Source organism: Plecotus auritus (assembly GCF_963455305.1).
Source record: "Plecotus auritus genome assembly, chromosome: 3".
NCBI lineage: Eukaryota > Metazoa > Chordata > Mammalia > Chiroptera > Vespertilionidae > Plecotus > Plecotus auritus.
Genome location: NC_137772.1, coordinates 88,627,554 through 88,651,430, shown reverse-complemented (window position 1 = coordinate 88,651,430; position 23,877 = coordinate 88,627,554). Strand labels below are relative to the sequence as shown.

General features: G+C 39.4%; 1 protein-coding gene across 1 annotated transcript in view; it reads left to right on the top strand.

Moving 5' to 3' along the window:
* Positions 1–23,877, top strand: part of EPSTI1 (epithelial stromal interaction 1) — a gene marked incomplete at its 5' end in the record, with an annotated part of 97,838 nt that overhangs the window by 49,656 nt on the left and 24,305 nt on the right. The window contains one exon of the mRNA XM_080660713.1: positions 8,696–8,779. Coding sequence (XP_080516839.1) covers positions 8,696–8,779 — 84 coding nt within the window. The remainder of the gene's footprint in view (positions 1–8,695; positions 8,780–23,877) is intronic.

The window sequence follows — 23,877 nt, the reverse complement described above, 5'->3', positions numbered from 1 at the left end:
GTCTTGGATTCTACAGGATGTTCAGCATTCCTGACCCCTAGGCACAAAATACTAGTACCATCCCCCAGACATTGAGACATCCAGAAATGCCCACACAGGAAGCTGGTGGTACTCTTGATGGAGCACCACTGAAGAAATATTCATGTCACATTGGAGAACTTGGATCTCATTCCATGAGGACTAAAGCTTTAAACAAGGAGGGTTCAAGGTCAGATATGTACTTTAGCTGAATCATACTGGTAACCATGTGAAGGATGGATCTAAAGGAATAGGAAGGTAGGGAGGCCTCTGAGACCCTTCTGTATTAGTCTAGATGAGGGATGATGAAGACTTGAAGTAGAGTGGTGGGTGAGAGGATGGAGATGAGAGTGAAGTCAGAGAACTGCTTAGCAGGTGAAATTGGCAGGGCTTGGTTATTGACTGGCTAATTGTGGACAACAAAGTAAGTGTAATTAAGGAGGAGTTTGGGAAAGGGTTGTAGTTCAAAGGAAAGATGGCTTTAAGTTTTAAAAAGTCACAGTTTCCAGAATTTGGGCAGGTAAACAATACATTGTTAGAGAAACCTGATCTTCATCTTCTCCACCCACCCCCTTTCTCGTTAGTGACCACATTTTAAAAATGCCAGGAACACATTATGACAGTCCTTGGGAAAAGGCCATTTTACTCTTACTCATTAACCTTTAAGTGTTTGTTTATTTTTTTTCCTGTTGCTAATATGAGGTTTCAAAGTGCTAATTTGCTAGTGTGGGCTCCTCAAGTCATATCAAATCTGTCATCCCTCTCCCCTCATTGCAGGGCTCTGGAGGAGCGGGTTAAGAGGCTGTAGGTAGTAGATTAGATACTGTGGAGGGACAGTCTTTGACATCTGTCCAGACATCCTGTGGTGGTGAGGCAGGGGAGGGAAAACAGGAGTTGTGTAGCCTTACCAACTGGGTGTTTAGCTGCCAGGATGGTCTTAGTTTAAGAGCTTCCTGACCCCTTTGGTTTGAAACACCTGGCGGAACTGTGTGTGCTTGTTCTGTTGATTTTGTCTCAATTCTTCAGTTTAACAAGATCATCCCAAATTTTAAAACTGTTGTCCAAAGTATCAGTAATGTTTTGTCGTCCAGAGCCTCATGTTTTGTGTATTGATGAGTGCATTAGTCACACGGTCCTGAGAAAATTGTCTTTCTTATGCTATTTACAAGTGGATCTGTCATGGGCAGGTAGAAATTTAATAAATTACTATAGAATTATGTCAGCGAAAAAGACTGCAAGAAAATTCTTTTAGATGTTACACAAGAGAACTTTAGACAAAAGATTGCACACTGTTTCCAGTCTCTGGTTTGATGCTCCCTGCTTCCTCCTCTTCTAAAGAGAATAATAATTGTTAAGACTCTCATTCTGTTGTTCCACTGCCCAGTGGCCTCTATATCTTTAAAGATATAGTCTAAATGCCTTAACTTAAGCAAAAAGCCCTACCTGCTTTCTGCTCCCTTCCCCTCCAACCCTGCTCTCTCTGCAGTCCTAAAATCTAGGTCTTTGTCACTCCTGGTATGGTCCATGGACCATGGACATCACCTGGAGCTTATAGAAATATAGACAAATCTCAAGCCCCACTGCAGACCTAAATCAGAACCTGCATTTTTAACACGGTCTGTGGGTGACTTGTGTGTACATTAATGTTGAGGAGCACTTTCTCAATCACTTATGTCTTTATGGCCATATATTTTCACTACTTTAAACACTCAGTGAAGCTTCGTTACTTTAATTTTTATCCATGTGTCACATTCTCTAAAAAATCAACACTTAAGGCCATATGTCCCTTGTAGGCCTTCAATCCCACTTTCACTCCAACACTTTAAACTCTGTACTAATTTCCAATTGCTTATAAAATAAGAAATGTAATGTGAGGCATGGTGACTATAGTTAATACTTTGTCACATATTTGAAAGTTGCTAAAGAATAGATCTTAAAAGTTCACATCACAAGAAGATGTTTTATAATAATGTATGGTGACAGATGGATGTTAATTAGACTTACTGTGGTGATTATTTCCCAATATATACAAATATTGAATTATTATGTTGTAGACCTGAAACTAATATGATATTATGTGTCAATTATAACTCAATACAAAATTTTCCATTGCTGCTATAACAAATTACTGTATCTTAGTGGCTAAAACACAACACAAATTTATTGTGACAGTTCTGGAATCAGAAGACAGAAATGAGTATGAATCATTGTCAGCAGGGCAGGTTCCTCTGGCGGCTCAAGCCGGGAATCGGGTCCATGCCTCTTCCAGCTTCTCTTGGTCACCACCATCCTTTGGCTCCTTAGCATGTGGCTACATCACGCTGATCTCTGCTTCCATTCTCACTTCACCTTCTCTGCACTTGTTGACTTTGCTTTCCTCTTAAAGGGCCCCTGTGATTATGTTGGGCTCATCCAAGCTCATCTCATCTCAAGACCCATGATTTCTGCAAATCCCCTTTTGCCATATAAGGTAATATTCACAGCTTCCAGGGATTAGGACATGGACATTATTCATCCCATCATACTCCCCTAGCTGTTCTTTTGTTATTTGACTCTATATATCTGTAAATGAATGTGTATATTGCTATCTCATGACTAATCAATTTTCTGTCTTAATAATAATTTATTTCCCCTATTCTCCTAATATAACTATTCAGTATTTCATGTGTTTCCTTATTATGACAATGTAAATATATTCTCGCTGCCAAGCCAGTGACATTTTCTCTTTTTAAAAATTTCACTTTATCTTTGCATTTTCTTAGTTTCCTTTGAACATTGGAATGCCTTCCTTCAGTTCTTGTTCTGAAACTTTCCTTTCACAGATTCCTCAGCCTTGTCTGCACATTGGAATCACCTAGGGGGCTTTAAAATTCACTGATGTGTTGGTCATACCCTCAGAGATTCTGTTGCTCCATGGCCCTGACTTCAGGGCATTTAAAGTTCCCCAGGTGATTCTAATGTGTAGCCAATGATAAGAATCACTGCTTTAAAGTCATCTGGGACAGCGGTCGCCAATCTGTGGTCTGTGAGGTCCAAATGGTTGGCGACCGCTGATCTGAGGAGTTGCTGCTATTGCTTTCCTATGTTGGGTCCCCCGATTTCTAGGTCTCATCTACATTCTTGCTTTATTTTGCTTGTTTTGGTAGAGCATATTATTTAGTATCTTCTTAAGAGAAGATGCATATTCAGGTCCTTGCATGTCTGAAATTACCTTTATTCACCCCTCATTCTTAGCTTGCAATTTTCTGGTAAGTATTCCAGTTTGGAAATAGTTTTCCTTCAGAATATTGATGGCATTGCTCTTCTAACCTTGAGTATTAGTTCTTGGGAATTCCAAGGCCATCTGAATATCAGTCCTTATAAGAGGGCTTTCCCCTACTTTTCCTGGAAATACTTTAATATCTTATTTTTTTTCTGGTATTCTGCAATTTCATAGTGATATGGCTTAGTGCGGGATCATCTTTATTCCTTTTAAAGAATAAAGGAAACTCATTTCTATTTCTAAACGATTTTCTTGTGTTATTTCTTTGATTTATTTATCTTCATTTTCTCTTAATGGAATTTTTATTATTCAAACCCTAGGCATCCTAGATTTATCTTCTAACATTTTGTAAAAAAATATCTTTGTCCTCTAATTTATCTTTGACTAACCCCCCTCCACTTCTTGGCATACTGAGTTAGAAAAAAACCCAGTTCTTTCTCTTCCTTGTGTCTCATTTGCTCTCACACCACCACACTCTGTGTGTTGACATCAAATGTGTAGGTTTTTTTTCTCTCACAGTAAGCAATTCTGGGACACCAGCTAGGTGCCCTACAATTAAACTCAACTGTGACACTACCTACCTGGAGATAGTGTCAGTTCCCACAGGTTAAGGGCTCAGTCCTACAAGCCTGCTTCCACTTCAGGTGCCAGTTGCAACTAGTAGATCCCCAGGTTCCTCACAACTTTGGTCCAGCATGGCTACACATTGGAGGTTCCTTGGGCTTGCTTAATTTGCTACTGCAGCCTGCAGAACTCAGGGTAACACATTTACCTGTTAATTAAGGGTATAATAAAGATAAACAACCAGATGAAGAGATACATAGGAAAGGTCTGGGAGGGTCCTGAGCACAGGTGTTTCAGTCCCCATGAAGTTGGGGTGTGGCTACCCTTCTGGTATATGGATATGTTCGCCTACCTAGAAGTTCCCCGAATCCCCATGCTTTTGAGATTTTTAAAGAGGCTTCCCCACATGGGCATTCCCAATTTAGTAGCTCTATATCCAGCTCCTCTGCCATCTCTTGAGGACAGGGGGAGGTGGGACTGAAAATTCCAAGCTTCTAATTATGGCTTGGTTTCTCTGGTGACCAGGCTCCAACCGGGAGCCCTCCCAGAGTTGCCTCATTAGAATAAAAGATGCTCCTACTGCTCTTATCATCTTTCTAATGATTTTAGGAGCTCTGTTTAAGAAATTTGGAGCAGATAAAAGAAAATACATGTGAGATAAGAAAAAATATATTATCTTCTGAATATTTTACTGGTTTGTCTTTTGTGGAGGGAGAGGAGATATTTTTGATTGCCAAGAGCTTCCTTTTTTCTGCATTGCTATTTAAAAATAATATTTTATTGTTTCATGGATAAAATATCCTTCTTCTGCCTCTCAGAGGGAAGTGCAGAGAGCATGAGAAGCTCACTGCTCAGTATGATCGATTTCACAGAATCCTTTCATTCTCAATGGGTATTTGACCACTGCTGCCTCGGTTCCAGGCCTGCCTTTCTTAGTTTATGCAGAGAATACACTTTTGATTTCCTGTCAGGATTGGGAGAATTAGCACCTGAATTTTCAGGTGGGAGCAGGCATAGGCATCTTCCCATCATCCATCAGCCTTCCCTAATAACTGGTCCCGATACTGAGCCCTCACATTGATCTATGAAGAAGACTGGCTTCTTATGGGTGTCCTCTATCCCCGGCCAGCAAATCTTCAGGCTTGCTCTCTTCCTCTCTCAGTCACTTACCATTTCACCATCTACTTTGCCTTTATAGATTGTTGTCTGGGAATACAGCGGTCTCTCAGTTTTCAAAGATAGAGTTTGTTTGTTTTATTTCCTCTTCTGTTTAGGGTAATTTTTGAGAGAAGAAAGGAGCATAAACATTTTTATTCCACCATCTTGAAACAGGAATTTAATGTTTGTCATGGGTTGAATTGTGTCCTCCTCACCCCCAAATTTAAGTTTAAAACCTCCAGCACCTCAGAATGTGACATAATTTGGATACTGGGTCTTTACAGTGGTAATCAAGTAAAAGTGAGGTCATGAGGGTGGGTTCTAATTCAATAGTAGAGGTGTCCTTATAAAGGGGGAAATTTGGCCACAGAGATGGACACAGAGGGAAGATGATGTAAAGGATTCAGGGAGAAGACGTCCATCTCCAAGCCAAAGGAAGAGGCCTCGTTCCTTACCTCATGGTCCTCAGAAGGAACCGATCTTGCAGATACCTTGATTTTGGACTTCCAGCCTCTAAACTGTGAGACACCAAATTTCTATTGTTTAAGCCACACAGACTATGATACTTTGTTATCATAGGCAGCCCTAGAAAACCAATACAGTGTTATTTTTCCATCTGTTCAAATTTCCTTCCCCCCACTTAGTCTGATTCTAATTCACTCTTTAAGACACAACTTAGTGTCATCTACTTTGAGAAGATGCCCTTGATCAAGTTTAATTAAATGTCCTTCTTTATACCTTCCTCTGTCACAATACCTATCATAATGTACTATAATGACTGATCTTCTTGTCTGACTTCCGCACTAGGCTGTAAACAGTTGTGGTCTGGGATTATGTGTTAACCACAGTGCTTGCACATACGCGGGTTAAATATTGTTTATTGAATAACTATATTATACGCATAGCTTTGGGAGAGGATGAGTAAAACTGTGTATTTTAGTTGAGTAACAAAAATTTAAGTTTTAATATTATGTTAAATTCATATTTAATGTTAGAAAAAATATCTGAATACAATGATATAGAAATTTCTGGGATTTAAAACTAAGAAAATAGTGATCAAAACTGTTTCCTCCCTTGTTTTTGAACAGAAACTTCCTGTCCTGCCTAGGGATCACAGCTGGGTAAGCACCCATGAGGATTACAAATAACTTTGAAGTCTTCATAGTTAAGGTGCCAGGTGGCTTCCCAGTTTTAATTGACACTTTATGTGTCTAACCATTTTTTTTTTTCTGAATCCAAAACTAGGAACCATATTCTGGTAAATGAACAAGTGCTTAAGTTTGTTTGTTTGTTTATTTTAAATATATTTTTATTGATTTTTGAAGGGAGAGGAAGGGGGAGGGATAGAGAGATAGAAACATCAATGAGAGAGGAACATCATGCATTGGCTGCCTCCTGAGTGCGCCCCTACTGGGATCGAGCATGCAACGTGGGGAATGTGCCCTGACAGGAAATCAAACTGGCGAACTCTTGTCGAGGCTCAACCACTGAGCCACACCAGCTGGGCATCAAATGGTTAAGTTTAAAAGGAAGGTATACAAACAGAATTTAGGTTTCCCACTCAAATCATAATATCTGATTTAACTAAATATTTTACTCCTTCTTTTAATCTCTTGAGTAGATGTACTCTCTTATCCCCCTCTCCCCCCCCCCAGCCCTTTTAGGTTTTCTGTGGAATATTTGTGATGAAGACTAGCTTTCTCTAAAAAGAAGGGGTCATTGAGAACCACTCCCACCTTCTGTCTTATCACAGTCCCCTTGTGTTTAGGAGATAGACAAGAGAAAGTCATAGGATGTTTGCCTGTCTAATGTAGCAGGGTTTGCATATACAAGGGCTTTCTGAACACATACAGAGCTCCACTATTCTAATTAGTAGTGTTATAGATGATACAATCCCTCTCTGGCAAGTATGTCTTCTTATCTGATGTAATATGGGTTCTATAGTGACAGAAATGGGGGAATGAATTAAGAAGTGCTTGAGAAAAATTATAGTAAGAGGAAAGAGGGGCCCAGCCTATATAAGCTTTATGGATGTTAGTCCAAAGAACAAGTCCTGAAATATGCAGCCTGCTGCCATGATGCTGCTGGTGCTTTTATGAGAAAAATGAAATTTCCTGCACATTAGCTTACCAGGCTGGCCTCTCTGCCTTGCGGAGGCTGGGCTACAAATCAATGTGTGTGAGAGAAAGTATATGACCAATGAACAGACAGAATACTTGATATCTCATAAATTCCAGAGTCTATGGTCTGTATGCCAGTGTGTGGAAGCCTGACGTGGTGGGTCAGTGGGATTAAAGACATCCTGCAGTGTGTGCTGGCTCTCCTAAGGCTCCCCAGGGGGTCCTAATTCAGCCAGATTTATGACTTCTGAGCTCCTTAACAGGCCTTGTTTTTCTGCTCAGAAATAGAAATATGCTTCAGGTACAGACTGGGGATGCAAAGACTTAGAAAGAAATGCATCTCTGGAATCATGTGGTAGCAGTTACCATTTGACAAGCTTTTTAACAGGATCCGTTAATGAGCAGTAGACATGTCAAGTGCTTCTAAACTCAGTGTCACTATTGCTTGTCTCTGATATTAACTAGTCAGCTGGTTGGAATAGTCTTGAAAAATATTTAACTTTCCTCTATTTCAAAGCCTTCTCATTAGAAAAAATATACACTATGTCGACTCTCTCTGAGGGGATGTATGTATATATGTATGTATGTATGTATTTTGCATGGGGCAATTTTGAGAAATAAAAGTTTAGTTTGAGCTGAGGAAAGTCATAGGGAATAGGCTAGAGAGGATAATTTGAAGCCATCTAATCATAACATGAAAGTCAGACCAAAGAGGTTAGACAGCAGTGAATTATAAGTCTCTTAAAGGGGTGATATTTACTTTTGGCCATGACTAAGAATTCGACAAGAAGGCTGTGCCCCAACCTCTGTTGCTCAAAAAGAAAAATGGTCCCTTATCTTTGCATCTAGTTACATTTCATGGTGGACAATTTCTCTTTTTTTTTTTCATTCCCTTATTAGTAGCAGTTTTCAGGAAAAGTGGCCCAACACAGTTCTTGGTTAGCAGTTCTAAAGAAACAATACAATTTTTTTTTTTTTTTATTTCCGCAACAACTTCTTCTCCCCCAACTTTCTAACAGGAAGGTGTTAGCATTCTTCACTTTCACAAAAGTGTTCTAAATGGTTTATTAGCTGAATTTCACAATTGTTATTGAGAAAGCAAATTTGCCATTTTGAAACTTTAAATAAATTATTTTCTTTTACATTCTTTTTCTATCTCCCTTTTACCCTTGCAACTTGCTTTTTTAAAAATTTTAATATTTTATTAAATTTATTGGGTGACATTGGTTTAAAAGGTTATATAGGTTTCAAGTATAGATTTCTATGATACATCATCTATGTATTGCACTGTGTGCCCACCACCTAAAGTCAAATTTGAGGGGATATTTTTAAAATCCAAATTAAGCAAGCATTTAGATCATATTTTTAAATGTGCTTATACTAGCATTCTTTTTATATATCTCAAGGGACATCTTCAGACACATGCATAAATAATTCAATAGTTAAGTCTGTATGAAGAGTTTGTTGTATGCTTAGTACAGAAGTTGAGTTATTAAAACCAGATCCATGGTAGGCAGACTAATATATTGTGGTGATGCTTTTTCCTATGAATTTTCCCCCTATATCTTTACAGGCCAGAAGACAGGCTTATAAGGATTCTCTAAAGGAAGAAGAAAATAAAAAACTACAGAAGATGAAGGAAGAACAACATCAGAAGGTATTCCCAAGACCTTGTTAGTCTTTGCTAATTATTATTTACTTCTGACAATAGATCATTTCAAAGAGTTTCTGAACAGAAATATTTATATACATGAAAATCCTGAAAAATAACACAAGCGTTAATACTGAAAGGTGAGATGGGGGTTGTTTTAAGAGACTGGTGGTATGGTGATGTGGTGGTTAATTCTAGTAAAATCTATGAGGATACTTTATCTCACCGGGCTACAGTGTGTCTGCTATAATTGGTACCAGCAGTTCATAGAGATGATAGAACACTTGTGAAATTCTCATCTACAGAAAATAACCAATGGCACTGACATTTAAAAAAAAAATTGATTTTAGAAAGAGGGGAAAGGTGGGGGAGAGAAAAAACAACAACAACATCAAAGTGAGAGAGAAACATTGATCCAAATGTGCCCCAACTAGGCATCAAACTCACAACCTGGATATGTGGCCTGACTGGGAATTGAACCTGGAACCTTTTGCTGTATGGGACAACACTCCAACCAACTGAACCACACTGGCCAGGGCAACACTGACAGTTTTTAAACCAAAGATATACATATAGTATTACAAATAGTGTCCAGAGAATATCATAATGCACAACAGAGTGGGTATACACATTCATGAAAGTGGCTTGAATATTCACTTAAAATGCATATATCATAAAACATAAAGATACTCTACACATGTATACAAATATGTGAGACAGTCCAAAATTTTTGAGCAATAGGAGTAAGTACAATGAATGCAGAGCCTACTAAGAAGAGTGCTGAAAAAGGCAGTCCTCATTAGAATATGAAATCTCCGGCATGGTCACTGAAACAGTCAGTGTTTAGACTTGATGGTCAAATCTGCCTTTGATACATAGGCTTTGACAGGGCAGCAGCTCCTCAGCATGGGCTCAGAAGGACGAGGAAAACCAGTGGTGAGCTCCAAGGTGCCACAGCATTCCAGATCCTTTAAAAAAGCAAAATAAATTATTCAGCTAGTTGGAGACCATTACCTTCCCCATAATTCTTATTTTCCAACTTTTATTCTTGCCATATTGGTGACTGATATATCCTATCACTTCTTCTAGGATAGCCCTCAAATCCATTTTTTCAATTATACAATTAGCTTGAATTTCCATTTTGATTTCCTTCATTTGGTTTAATTTGTTTTCATCCTTATGTCTTTGCCACACAAAGTAATTTATTATAGTAAGTGTGTGTGAAATCACATTATGAAATAGACTATATGTATGAATTATTGTTGCTATAATTTGACTCCTTCCAACAGTGATCAATCCCTTACTCATTCGGTTTCACCCAGTATACAGTTTAAATGACTGTGTCACTGACCTCTTTTGTGCATGGTAGGCAGTAATTAAATCGTTGAAAGAATAATGTAAATTGTAAATTTAGCTTCTATATAAGCTATGAAGAAACCATAAAACTTTTTTATTCCCTGATGTTTTTTTAAAAAAACACAAATATATTTTGACAAAGGCCATATTGAAATGCACAATAAAATAAGCAACATTATAGTAATACTAGAGGCCCGGTGCACAGATTCTTGCCTGGCCTGCAGGGATCGGGCTGAAACCAGCTCTCTGACATCCCTTGAGGGGTCCTGAATTGCGAGAGGGTGGTTCTCAGGTGATGCACCCCGGAATTGGGCTCCCTCCACTCTGGTTCCGGATGTGTCACCCAAGAACTGCAGCTGCCAAGTCACTGCAATTCAGCAGCTCCTGCGTTGAGCGTCTGTCCCCCGTTGGTCAGTGCGCGTAATAGCTACGAGTTGGCTGATCTCTTAAGCTTTTTTATATATAGATTCTAGTAGTTAGCAAGTGAAAGCTAACTAATATTTTCAATGTCTGTCAGATGATACAAAAGTGTTCATCTGTTTCTGTGATCTTTTAACTTAGTAACAAGTTCTGAAGTTGGAACAAAGGAGAGTGTTATGAAGTCAGTGTACATATGATTTATTTTAAAGTAACTTCTAGTGAATTTTAAATAGTGTTTTATACGGTTGGGTGTATATTTTTGGAATGTGAAAACCATTAAAAATAGAACATTTTATAAAGAGAGTGCTCAACAGATTAGAAAATTAGATCTGGGATTTAATTTTCAGGTTGAGCAATTATTTTAAACAGTAAAAATTAAGCTTTTTATTTCTTAATCTTGTTTTTTCTTCTGGAGTTAGACAAATATTGATACATACATATTTTCTAGTTATTGACTGAACATATATTTTTCTTTGACATAAACTGTTTCTTTACTTACTGTGGCTTTCAGTAAAATGAATAACGTTAGCACATAGATAATTCCATCATTAGGGATTTAAATAACAGTAGAGTACATAAGGGTATTCATCATATTTTTGTCCAATCTGTTGTTTAAAAATGTTCATTGAATGTATTCCCTGATTGGTATAATCTGTCATTCCTTATCACATCAATGATTTAGCTTAAGAAATTATGAAAAATCATGTCTATGGTAATAAGATACAGAAAACAACACATTTATATCATTGCATCTATTCATTTGTCTGTTCATCCCATTCATTTAACAAATATTTATTGAATACCTGCTCTGGAGTAACTTGTAAGTAGATCATCTAGGGTAAGTTGAGGTCACAGCACATTTATTTGATTCTCTATGTCCCTTACTTTCACATTTTCCCATTACTCTAATCTCTGGGGACAGTAGGTTCTTTCGTAAGTTTATATGTGATTAAGTTTCCTCTTCTAGAAATTTATTTATAATTCCCCTTTTCCCTCTATACCTTCAACATATTTTTCTCCATTGACTAATACTTGTATTTTGCTAACTAATATGCTCACTCTTGCTATTTTAAAATGAAGAAACCAACAAACCCCTTCCTTGATTCTGCTATCCTCACATGTATCACCTATTCTATTTCCACCAAAGTAATGAAAGTAAAGACAAAGGTAATCTTACTGTAATCATATTTTTATTACATACTTCATCCTTAATTCTTTATGTTCTGGTTTATATTCACTGAAAAACCTGGTTTGTATTCTTACTAAAACAACTCTCTAAAGATAAAATCCCTTCTGAACTTTCAATTCAGTGGACTTTTCAGACTCCCTATAACTCTGTAACAGTATCTAACACCACTTTAAAGCTTTCCTTTTCTGGCTTTTTATACTGCATTATTTTGATTGAATCACCTCAGCATAATCTATTTCTGTATTCATTCACCTATCCATCCATTCATTCATTCATTCATTCATTCTATCAACAAACATATATTAAACTCCCATTATATGTGCTGAGCCTTGTGTAAGATCCTCGAGCTTCAATTAAGAACAGATAGTCTCCATATACAAAAATTAACTCAAAATGGATTAAAGACCTAATTGTAAGACCTGAAACAATCCTATATAATAAAACCGTAATATGCAAATCAACCAAACAGCAGAACGATAGGCAGAAAGACGGGTTGCTATGATGCGCACTGATCACCAAGAGGGAGACGATCGGGGTGTGGGGCTGGCCAGGGGGGTGGTTCCAGGCCGCCAGCCAAGGCAGGTGCCAGTGGGGGCCCCCCAATCACCCCGCCTGCTGGTCGCCCCACAGATCGGCTCTGATCGCTGTCCAGGCCTAGGGACCCTACCTGATATATTGGGAACAGTCTTTTAGATTTAAAAATTAAAACCTAGCAAGGCTACTCTAACACTGAAAAAACAGGATGATGCAGTGATGACATGCATGGACTATGGTTTGCACATTTTGTGGTTAGCTCTTATAACTTATAACTGTGTGGCAAAGCCAATTATTTAACTTCTCTCTACTTCAGTTTTCCACCCATTAGATGGGGAAAATGGTACTATTGCCTCAAAAGGATCACGTTATGTACTACTTTTTATAATCAGGGCAAAAAAAATGTAGCTGCCCATACAACAGCAAGATGCCTTTCACCTGTATGAAAAGTATGGTCACTGGTGCATGCAGCATCCCGGATTGTGAGAGGGATGTCTGACTGCTGGTTAGGCACACACCGGGCTGAGGAACTCCCCCCACTCCTCCATACACGAATTTCGTGCACCAGGCCTCTAGTAAATTATATAAAAGAAAACATAGGCACTAAACTTATAACCCTTGGTTGTAGAGAAGATTTTATGAATTTGACCCTAAAGGCAAGGGAAATAAAGGCAAAAATAAATGAATGGGATTACATCAAACTAAAAAGCTTCTACACAGCAAAAGAAATTACCAACAAAACAAAAAGGCAACCAACCAAATGGGAGAAGATATTTGCAAACAACAGCTCTGAAAAGGGGTTAATATCCAAAATATAGGGTGGGGCAAAAGTAGATTTACAGTTGTTTGTATGCAAAATAATACAATAATAAATAATAATACAAGAATAAATTCTGTGTTTTGCATACTCAGAATTGTAAACCTACATCCTGCTACACATACAACTCAACACCAACAGATGGGTAGAGAACCTGAACAGACACTTCTCCCAAGAAGATATACAAATGGCCAACAGATATATGAAAATATGCTCAACTTCAATAACTATTAGGGAAATGCTAATCAAAACTACAATGAAATACAACCTCACACCTAGAATGGCTGTTATTAACAAGCAAGTAATAAGTGTTCGAAAGCTCTAATAAACTACCTAACACTACAACTGAAAAGAATTAGAAAGAGAACAATAAGAAAGCCCAGAGTAAGTAGAAGGAAAGAAATAATAAAGATCAGAGTAGAAATACTTTACATGGGAACAAAAATAATACAAGCCCAGCCAGTGTTGCTCAGTGGTTGAGCATTGACCTATGAAACAGGATGTCATGGTTTGATTCCCAGCCAGGGCACATGCCTGGGTTAGGCTCGATCACCAGTGGGGGGCATGGAGGAGGCAGTCGATCAATGATTCTCTCTCATCATTGATATTTCTACCTCTCTCCCACTCCCTTCCTCTCTGAAATCAATAAAAAAATATATTAAAAAACAATACAAAAGATCAATAAATCCAAGAGTTGGTTCTTTGAAAAGATAAACAAAATTGATGAACCTTTAGCCAGAATCATCCAGAAACAGAGAAAGGACCCAAATACATAAAATTAGAAATGGAATAAGTGAAGTTACAACTGACACTACAGAAATACAAAGGCTTATAAGAAAATACTTTGAATGACTATATGCCAACAAGCTGGACAACCTGGATGTGAAATTGACAAATTCCTAGAAAAATACAATCTTCCAAAACTGAATCAGGAAGAACCAGAAAGCCTGAATAGGCCAATAACAATTGATGAAATTGAAGCAGTTATTAAAAAACAAACCTCCTGACAAACAAAAGTCCTGGTCCAGATGGCTTCACAAGGGAGTTTAATCAAACATTCAAATAACTAACACCTATCCTCCTCCAACTATTCCAAAAAATCTAAGAGAAAGGAATACTTCCCAGCTCTTCTCACAAGGCCAGTATTATCTTAATCCCAAAACCAATTATTGCAGGCCAATATTCCTGATTAACCTAGATGCTAAAATCCTCAACAAAATATCAAATTGGATCCAGCAATATATTAAAAAGACCATGCTCCATGACCAAGTGAGATTTATTCCAGGAATGAAAGGCTGGTACAATATTCCCAAATAAATAAATGTGATACATCACATAAATAAACTGAAAGACAAAAATCACATGGTCATATTAATAGATACAGAAAAAACATTTGACAAAATCCAACACACATTTTTTTATAATACATTTGTGGTTTTTTTTAAATATATTTTTTATTGATTTCATAGAGGAAGGAAGAAGGAGGGAGAGATAGAAACATACATGATGAGAGAGAATCATTGATTGGCTGCTTCCTGCAAGTCCCTCACTGGGGATCGAGCTCACAACTCAGGCAGGTGCCTTTGACTAGAATCGAACCTGGGACCTTTCAGTTTGCAGGCTGATGCTCTATTCACTAAGCAAAACTGGCTAGGGCCCAACACACATTTTAAAATAAAATTCTCAACAAAGTGGGAATAGAGAGGTCAAACCTTAACATAATAAAGGTTATATATGACAAACCTACAGCCAACATCATACTCAATGGGCAAAAACTAAGATCATTTCCCCTAAGAACAGGAACAAGATACTGATGTCTGCTTTCACCACTCTTTTTCAAGATAGTACTGGAAATCCACAGTGATCAAACAAAAAGAAAAAATAAAAGGCATCCAAATTGGAAAGGAGAAGTAAAACTGTCATTATTCATAGATGACATGATATTATACATATGAAACCCTACAGACTCCACCAAAAAACTACTGGATTTAATAAATGAATTTAGCAATGGAGCAGGATACAAATTAACACCATTTTTGTATACCAATAACAATCTTTCAGGAAGAGAAACTTAAAAAATCCTATTTACCAATGCAACAAAAGTTAAGATATTTAGGAATAAACTTAAACAAGGAGCTAAAAGCCCTTTATTAGGAAAACTACAGAAGGTTGAAAAAGAGATAGAAGATATAAACAAGTGGAGGAATATACCATGTTCATTGATTGTTAGAATTAACATCATTAAAATGCTCATACTGTCCAAAGTAATCTATAGATTCAATGCAATCCTATTAAAATACCAATGGCATATTTCATATATCTAAAACAAATACTCCAAAAACTTATATGGAACCAAAAAAGACTCTGAATAGCTGCAGCAATCTTGAGAAAGAAGAACAAAGTTGGAGGGATCACAATACCAGATATCAAGCTATACTACAAAGCCACTGTACTCAAAATAGCCTGGTACTAGCACAAGAACAGGCATATTGATCAATGGAACATATCAGAGACCCAGAAATTGACCCAAGCCATTATACTCAATTAATATTTGACAATGGAGGCCAGAGCATATGATGTAGTAAAGACAGTCTCTTCAATAAATGGTGTTGGGAAAATTGGCCAGATACATGGGAAAAAAAAAAAAAGAAACTAGACAACCAACTTACACCATACATAAAAATATGCTCAAAATAAATAAAAGACTTAACTGTAAGTCACATAATCATAAAAATCCTAGATGAAAACATGGAAAGCAAAATATCAGACATTTCACATAGCAGAATTTTCTAAGACACATCGCCTAGGGCAGGGGTGGGCAAACTTTTTGACTCGAGGGCCACAGTGGGTTCTTAAACTGGACCGGAGGGCCGGAACAAAAGCATGGATGGAGTGTTTGTGTGAACTAATATAAATTCAAAGTAAAGGAGCGGAGGGGAGAGCAAGAGAACTGGATAGAACAGCTGGATCTGGCCCACGGGCCGTAGTTTGCCCACAGCTGGCCTAGGGCAAGAAAAACAAAGGAAAAACAAATGGGACTGCATCAAATTCAAAAGCTTCTGCACAGCAAAACAACAACAACAAAAACAACACACAAATAACAAAAACAATAAAACCAGCATCAAAATGAAAAGGGAACCCACTGTATGGGAGATTATATTTGGCAATAATACATCTGATAAGGGGTTAATTTTCAAAATATATAAAGTACTCACACAACTCAACAAAAGGAAGACAAACAACCCAATTAATAAATGGGCAAAGGACCTGAATAGACACTTCTCCAAAGAGGACAAGAGCACATACAGATGGCCAAGAGATATGAAAAATGCTCAGCATCTCTAATTATCAGAGCGATCCAAATTAAAACAACAGTGAGATACCACCTTATACCTGCCAGAATGGCTATCATCAATAAACCAACAAACAACAAGTGCTGGTGAGAATGTGGTAAAAAAAAAAAAAAAAAAAAAAAAAAAAAAGGAACCTTAGTACACTCTTGGTAAGAATGCAGACTGGTACAAGCATTATGGAAAAGTGTGGATTTTCTAAAAAAAAAAAAAAATTGCCATTTGACTCAATGATCCCACTTCTGGGAATATATACTAAGAATCCTGAAACACTAATCAGAAGGGATATATGCATCCCTATGTTCATAGCAGCACAATTTACAATAGCTAAGATTTGGAAACAGCCTAAGTGCCCATCAGCAGATGAGTGGATTAGAAAACTGTGGTACATGTACACAATGGAATACTATGCTGCTGTAAAAAAGAAGGAATTCTTACCATTTGCAACAGCATGGATGGAACTGGAGAGCACTATGCTAAGCAAAATAAGCCAGTCAGAGAAAGAAAAATACCACATGATCTCACTCATTTGTGGATAATAAAGAACATTATAAGGGGGGGTGGGGTGGGAAGAAGGACATCTGTAATACTTTCAACAATAAAGATAAAAAAATAAGAAAGACAAGTGTTGGAGAGGTTTTGGAAAAAAGGGAACCCTTATTCACTGCTGGTTGGAATGTAAACTGGTACAGAATAGAGTTACTGGTATAAGAATGGGGTTGCTGCCCTGGCCAGTGTTGATCAGTGATTAGAGCATAAGCCCATGAACTGAGGTTTCTCAGATTCAATTCCAAGTCAAGGGCAGGTACCTGGGTTGCACGTTCCATCCTAGGGCCCTGTTGGGGCTTGTGTGGGAGGCAACCAATAAATGTGTCTCTCTTGTATCAGTGTTTTTTTTTTTGTTTTTTTTTTCTCTCTCTCTCCCTTCCTCCCTTTCTTCCACTCTCTCTAAAAAAAATGGGAAAAATATCCTAGGGTGAGGATTAACAACAACAACAAAAGAACAGAGTTACCATATGACCCAGTAACCCCTCTTCTGTGTACCTACCAAAAAATTTGAAAACATTTATTTGCAAAGATATATGCACTGCTATGTTCATTGTAGCATTATTTACCATGGCCAAGACATGGAGACAACAAAAGTGTTCTTCACTAGACAATTGGATAAAGAAGATGTGGTTCATATATAATGAAATACTACTCAGCCATAAGGAAAGATTAAATACTGCCATTTGTGACAACATAGGTGGATCTTGAGAATAACATGCTAAATGAAATAAGTCAGATAAAAAAGTTAGGAACCATATGATTTGACTCATATGTAGGGTATAAAGCTAAATGTAACAAATGAACAAACAAGAAAATAAAATAAAGAAAAACTCATAGACACAGACAATACAGTGGTTACCAGAGGGAAAGGTGTTTGGGAGTTAGTGAAGGGTAAAGGGGGTCATATATCTATACTAATAATAGAGAAATATGCAAATTGTCCAGGACGCTGTCACAGTAACAGTAACGACTGAACAGCAGGCTGCGTGGGGCAACAAGGCTGACAGGAGGGTAATGAGGGACGACCAAACGACTGAACAGCAGGCTGCATGGGGCAACAAGGCCGACAGGAGGGTAGTGAGGGACAACTAAACAACTGAACAACAGGCTGTGTGGGGCAACCAGGCTGGCAAGGGGTCAGTTGGGGGCAACCAGGCTGGTGAGGGGGGAAGTTGGGGCGACCAGACCAGCAGGGGGGCAGTTAGGGGCCACCAGGCTGGTGGGGGGTTAGTGAAGGATGACCAGGTCAGTGGGGGGGCAGTTGGGGGCAACCAGGCCAGCAGGGGGGGGGGCAGTAAGGGGTGACCAGGCTGGTGAGGTGGGGGCAGTAAGGGGTGACCAGGCTGGTGGGGGGGTGGTCAGTTAGGGGCAACCAGGTCGGCAGAGAGGGGCAGTTGGGGGTGACCAGGCTGGCGGGGGGGGGGGAGTAAGGGGCGAACAGGTTGGCAGGGAGTCAGTAAGGGGCAACCAGGCCTGGGGGGGGGGCAGTTAGGGGCGACCAGGCCATCAGGCAGAGGTAGTTAGAGGTGATCAGGCTGGGTGGGGGGCAGTTAGGGGTGATCAGGCAGGCAGGCAGGTGAGCGGTTAGGAGGCAGCAGTCCAGGATTGTGAAAGGGATGTCTGACTGTCAGTTTAGGCCCAGCAGTCGGACATCCCCTAATGGGTCCTGGATTGGAGAGGTTGCAGGCTGGGCTGAGGGGACTCCCCCTCCCCCGTGCATGAATTTCATGCATCAGGCCTCTCGTCTTTATATAATAATAAAAGCGTAATATGCTAATTAGACTGGACAACCTAATGACCTTCTGGACATCATTCTGGATGTCCTTCCAGATGACCTTCTGGACGAAGCCACAGTGGTGGGGGCCGAGGCAGAGGTGATATGGCCGAGGCAGAGGCAGTTAGGGGCAATCAGGCAGGCAGGCAGAGTGGTTAGGGGTGATCAGGCAGGCAGGTGAGTGGTTAGAGGCGATCAGGCAGACAGACAGGCCAGCGGTTAGGAGCCAGCAGTCCCAGATTGCAATAGGGATATCTGACTGGCAGTCATACATCCCCCGAGGGGTCCTGGATTGCGAGAGGGTGCAGACTGGGCTGAGTGATGCCCCTCCCATGCACAAATTTTGTTCACCGGGCCTCTAGTATGGTAATAAAAGATGATTTGACTTTGGGTGGTGGGCATATAATGCAATATACAGATGATATATCATAGAAATGTGCACTTAAAACCTATATAATCTTATTAACCAATGTCAGTCCAATAAATTTAATGTAAAAAATAAAAACAAACAACCAGAAAAGTGGAGGTTCCTGCTCTTCTGAAGTTTACTTTTTAATGGAGGAGATAGACAATGAAAAGGAGATGAAATAAAACATTGCACTTTTTATTTCATAACAATTAATTACTTTGTAATAATACTGCAAAAGAAATAAATTGTATCTTGTGATAGCCTTAGAGTAGAGTATAAAATATTGTAGGTTGCCTAGCTTTCTCCTAAAATCCTAATTTTTTCTTCATGTATCCACCCTAGTTAGCATGACCTGTATTTCAGAGAAGACAGACACCACCCACGTGCCAGGGATCCAATCCCAAATGGTTTAATCTTTCATTGGAATTCCAATTTCCTTGACTGTGATTGGTTCAGCCATGATAAGGGAAATAATTCCAACCAATGAAACTTATGGGAAGCCTGCCCTTTCAGTACATATTTTCATGAATATGAAATATACTACTTTACCATGTAAAGATTTTCAGCTGGATTTCTTTTTGTCTTTCTATTTTATCTGATTCCAATATTTTCTCTGCTATCTTTTTTTTATTAGAATGTACGTGACAATTTTTTTTCCATCACTTAATTTTAACCTCTCTGTCAGTCAGGCAGACGATTGGTTAGGGGTAATTAGGCAGGCAGGCAGAATGGTTAGGGGTGATCAGGCAGGCAGGCAAGTGGTTAGAGGTGATCAGGCAGGCAGGCAGGCCAGCTGTTAGGATCCAGCAGTCCCAGATTGCGAGAGGGATATCCGACTGTCAGTTCAGGCTTAAATTAAATTTCAAGTGACAAAAATGGCAGATTTTTTTTACCTCATTTTACAGTCTCTTGATAGGTAAATTTTATATAATCTCATTTATTGTGATTACCATTATATTTACACATATTCTTGCTACATAATTTACTTTTTAACTATGTATTTTGGTTTTTATTTTCTTGACTCTGAATTTTCTCGGTTCCATTTCTTTTTTTTTAATTTCTTTATTGATTAAGGTATTACATATGTGTCCTATTTCCCCCATTTCCTCCCATCCCTCACTCATGCCCTCACTCCCCTGTTGTCTGTGTCCATTGGTTATGCTTATATGCATGCATACAAGTCCTTTGGTTGATCTCTCCCCCTTACCCCCACCCTCCCCTACCTTCCCTCTGAGGTTTGATGGTCTGATTTATGTTTCTTTGTCTCTGGATTTGTTTTTGATCATCAGTTTATGTTGTTCATTATCCTATCTAATAAAAGAGTAATATGCAAATTAAACATCACTCTGCTACACCCACAAGCCACACCCACCAGCCAATCAGGAGCGAGTATGCAAATTAACCCAACCAAGATGGCTGCGGCCACAGAGTGAGCAGGAGGCTTGGGTTTCCCTGGCAATGGAGGAAGCCAAGCTTTCCACATACCCTGGCAGGCCCAGGTCTCCACTCAAGGCTACAAAGTTTCAATTATAGAAGATAAATAAATCCCAGCTACCAGGGCCTCCGCTTGGGTTGCGGGGGGGTCTGGGTGGCCTGCAAACCACCATGGGCCCCTCACCCAGGCTGCCCCATGCCCCAAGGGAACCCCCACCCTGATCCGGGACACCCTTCAGGGCAAACCAGCTGGCCCCCACCCGTGCACCAGGCCTCTATCCTATCTAATAATCCTCTCTAATAAAAGAGTAATATGCAAATTGACCATCACTCCAACACACAAGATGGCTGCCCCCATGTGGACACAAGATGGTCACCACAAGATAGCCAGCAGGGGAGGGTAGTTGGGAGGGACCAGACCTACAAGGGAAGGCAGTTGGGAGGGACCAGGCCTGCAAGGGAGGGCAGTTGGGGGCGATCAAGCCTGCAGGGGAGGGCAGTTAGGGGTGACCAGGCTGGCAGAGGAGGGAAGTTGGGGATGACTAGGCCTGCAGGGAAGGGCAGTTGGGGGGGGGGGACCAGGCCTGCACGGGAGGGCAGTTAGGGGCAATCAGGCAGGCAGGGAGGCAGGCGAGCAGTTGGGAGCCAACAGTCCTGGATTGAAGTTGGACATTCCTTGAGGGGTCCCAGATTGGAGAGGGTGCAGGCTGGGCTGAGGAACACCCCTTCCCCCCGTGCACGAATTTCATGCACCAGTCCTCTAGTCTACACTAATAAAAGAGAAATATGCACATTGACCATACATCCACGATGCCCACCAGCCAATCAGGAGTGAGTATGCACATTAACCCAACAGGGATGGAAGGTTAATTTGCATATGCAGGCGCAGAGCGAAGACTGAAGGCTCCGGCCTGAGCAAAGATTGAGGGCTCCAGCCTGAGTGAAGACTGAAGACTGAAGATGACTGAAGACTGAAGATGACTGAAGACTGAAGACGACTAAAGACTTAAGAGGCTTGGCTTCTCCGCTGTGGCTGGAGCGAAGGCCTTGGTCCTGGGTGCCAAAGGAAAACCAGTGCTGGTAGCCAGGGGAAGGAAGGCCTATTGCACAAATCTTCATGCAATGGGCCTCTAGTATTCCATAAATGAGTGAGATCATGTGATATTTATCTTTCTCTGCCTGGCTTATTTCACTTAGCATAATGCTCTCCAGTTCCATCCATGCTGTTGCAAATGGTAAGAACTCCTTCTTTTTTACTGCTGTGTAGTATTCCACTGTGTAGATGTACCACAGTTTTTTAATCCACTCATCTGCTGATGGGCACTTAGGCTGTTTCCAAATCTTAACTACGGTAGATTGTGCATAGGGGTGCACATATCCTTTCTAATTGGTGTTCCTAGTTTCTTGGGATATATTCCTAGAAGTGGGATCACTGGGTCAAATGGGAGTTCCACTTTTAGTTTTTTGAGGAAACTCCATACTGTTCTCCACAGTGGCTGCACCAGTCTGCATTCCCACTAGCAGTGCATGAGGGTTCTCCTTTCCCAGCATCTTCTCCAGCACTTATCATTTGTTGATTTGTTGATGATAGCCATTCTGACAGGTGTGAAAAATGGTACTGTATTGTCGTTTTGATTTGCATCTCTGGGATAATTAGTGACTTTGAGCATGTTTTCATATGTCTCTTGGCCTTCTTTATGTCTTCTTTCAAAAAGTATCTATTTAGGTCCGTTGCCCATTTTTTGATTGGGTTGTTTAGCTTCCTTTTGTTAAGTTGTATGAGTTCCCTGTAAATGTTGGAGATTAAACCCTTATCAGAAATAACATTTGCAAATATGTTCTCCCATTCAGTGGGCTTTCTTGTTGTTTTGTTAATGGTTTGTTTTGCTGTACAGAAGCTTTTTATTTTGATGTAGTTCCATTTATTTATTTTCTCTTTAGTTTCCATTGTCCTAGGAGCTGTGAAGGTGAAGATATTGCTTCAGCATATGTCTGAGATTTTGCTGCCTGTGGATTCCTCTAGTATTTTTATGGTTTCCTGTCTTATGTTTAAGTCCTTTATCCATTTTGAGTTTATTCATTTTCTTTTGCTATTTTCTCTCTCCTCTCCTCCTCATAAGAAATTTCAGTGTTTTTGTTTTTAATCTTGTATGGCCTATTTAACCTTAAAATTTATGTTTCCAGTTCCAGAAAATTTCTATTTTCTTTTTATGTTTCTTCCTCTATATTGTCTCTAGTTCCCATTTCTGGGATAGGTATCAAATAGATTTTGGAAATTGTAGATCTGTTCTCTATATTTCTTAATTGTTTTTCTTATACTTCCTGTGTCCTTGTTTTTTTTTCATTGCATTCTGGCAGAAACCTGTAGATAGATCATCCTGCTTACTAAATTATTTCATATGTTCTCATTCATCTTATTTGGCACATGTATCGAATTTGTTTATTTACCATGATTGCAATGTTACTTTTTAATAGCAGTGTTCTGCATTATAAGTGCAATATTCATCGATTTCTTTATTCATAGTAATTATACAGACATTACATATTCTATTTACTATTTTAACAGTATTATTTTGCCTTTTCATTTTAAGTTTTATCTCCCATGGTTTTCTTTTTTGCTGTTGTTGTTTTAATTTATCTTTGTTGTTGAAATTATTACAATTATCCCCTTTGGGCTTTTTTTTCCCATTGACCCCCTCCACCCTGCACCTGCCCCTCCCAAGCCTTTACTGCACTATTGTCTGTGTCCATGGGCTATGAATATGTGCATATAAGTTCCCCAGTTAATCTCTCCCCACCCTCCATGCCCTCTGAAATTTGTCAGTCTGTTCTGTGGTTGGTTGTTTCTGGATCTATTTTGTTCATCTGTTTATTTTGTTCATTAGATTCCACATACGAGTGAGATCATGTTCTCATGGTTTTCTTTCTCAAATATTTAGTGATTCTTGGTTATTGTCTAATAGTTCTTTGGGCATTCTACTAAGTGACGCATGCAAGAGCTTGTTTTCTGGATGTGACAGCCTCTTGTTTTCCTGTAGTCACTAGGTTCCTGGGACATTGTCCTGTTTCTCCGAGCACAGACACCCCTTCTCCATTCATTGTTCACTCTATGAGCCATGTCAGTGCTATTTCTTGTGTAGTGTAGAGGGAAGAGAGGCCACTGCTAAACTGCTTTCAATGCAGTTCTCCAGCTGATCATCTCAAAAACCACATCAATATTGCTTCCTGGAACTCATTTGGAAGCATTGCTAACTCAGCACCAGTTTATCCCA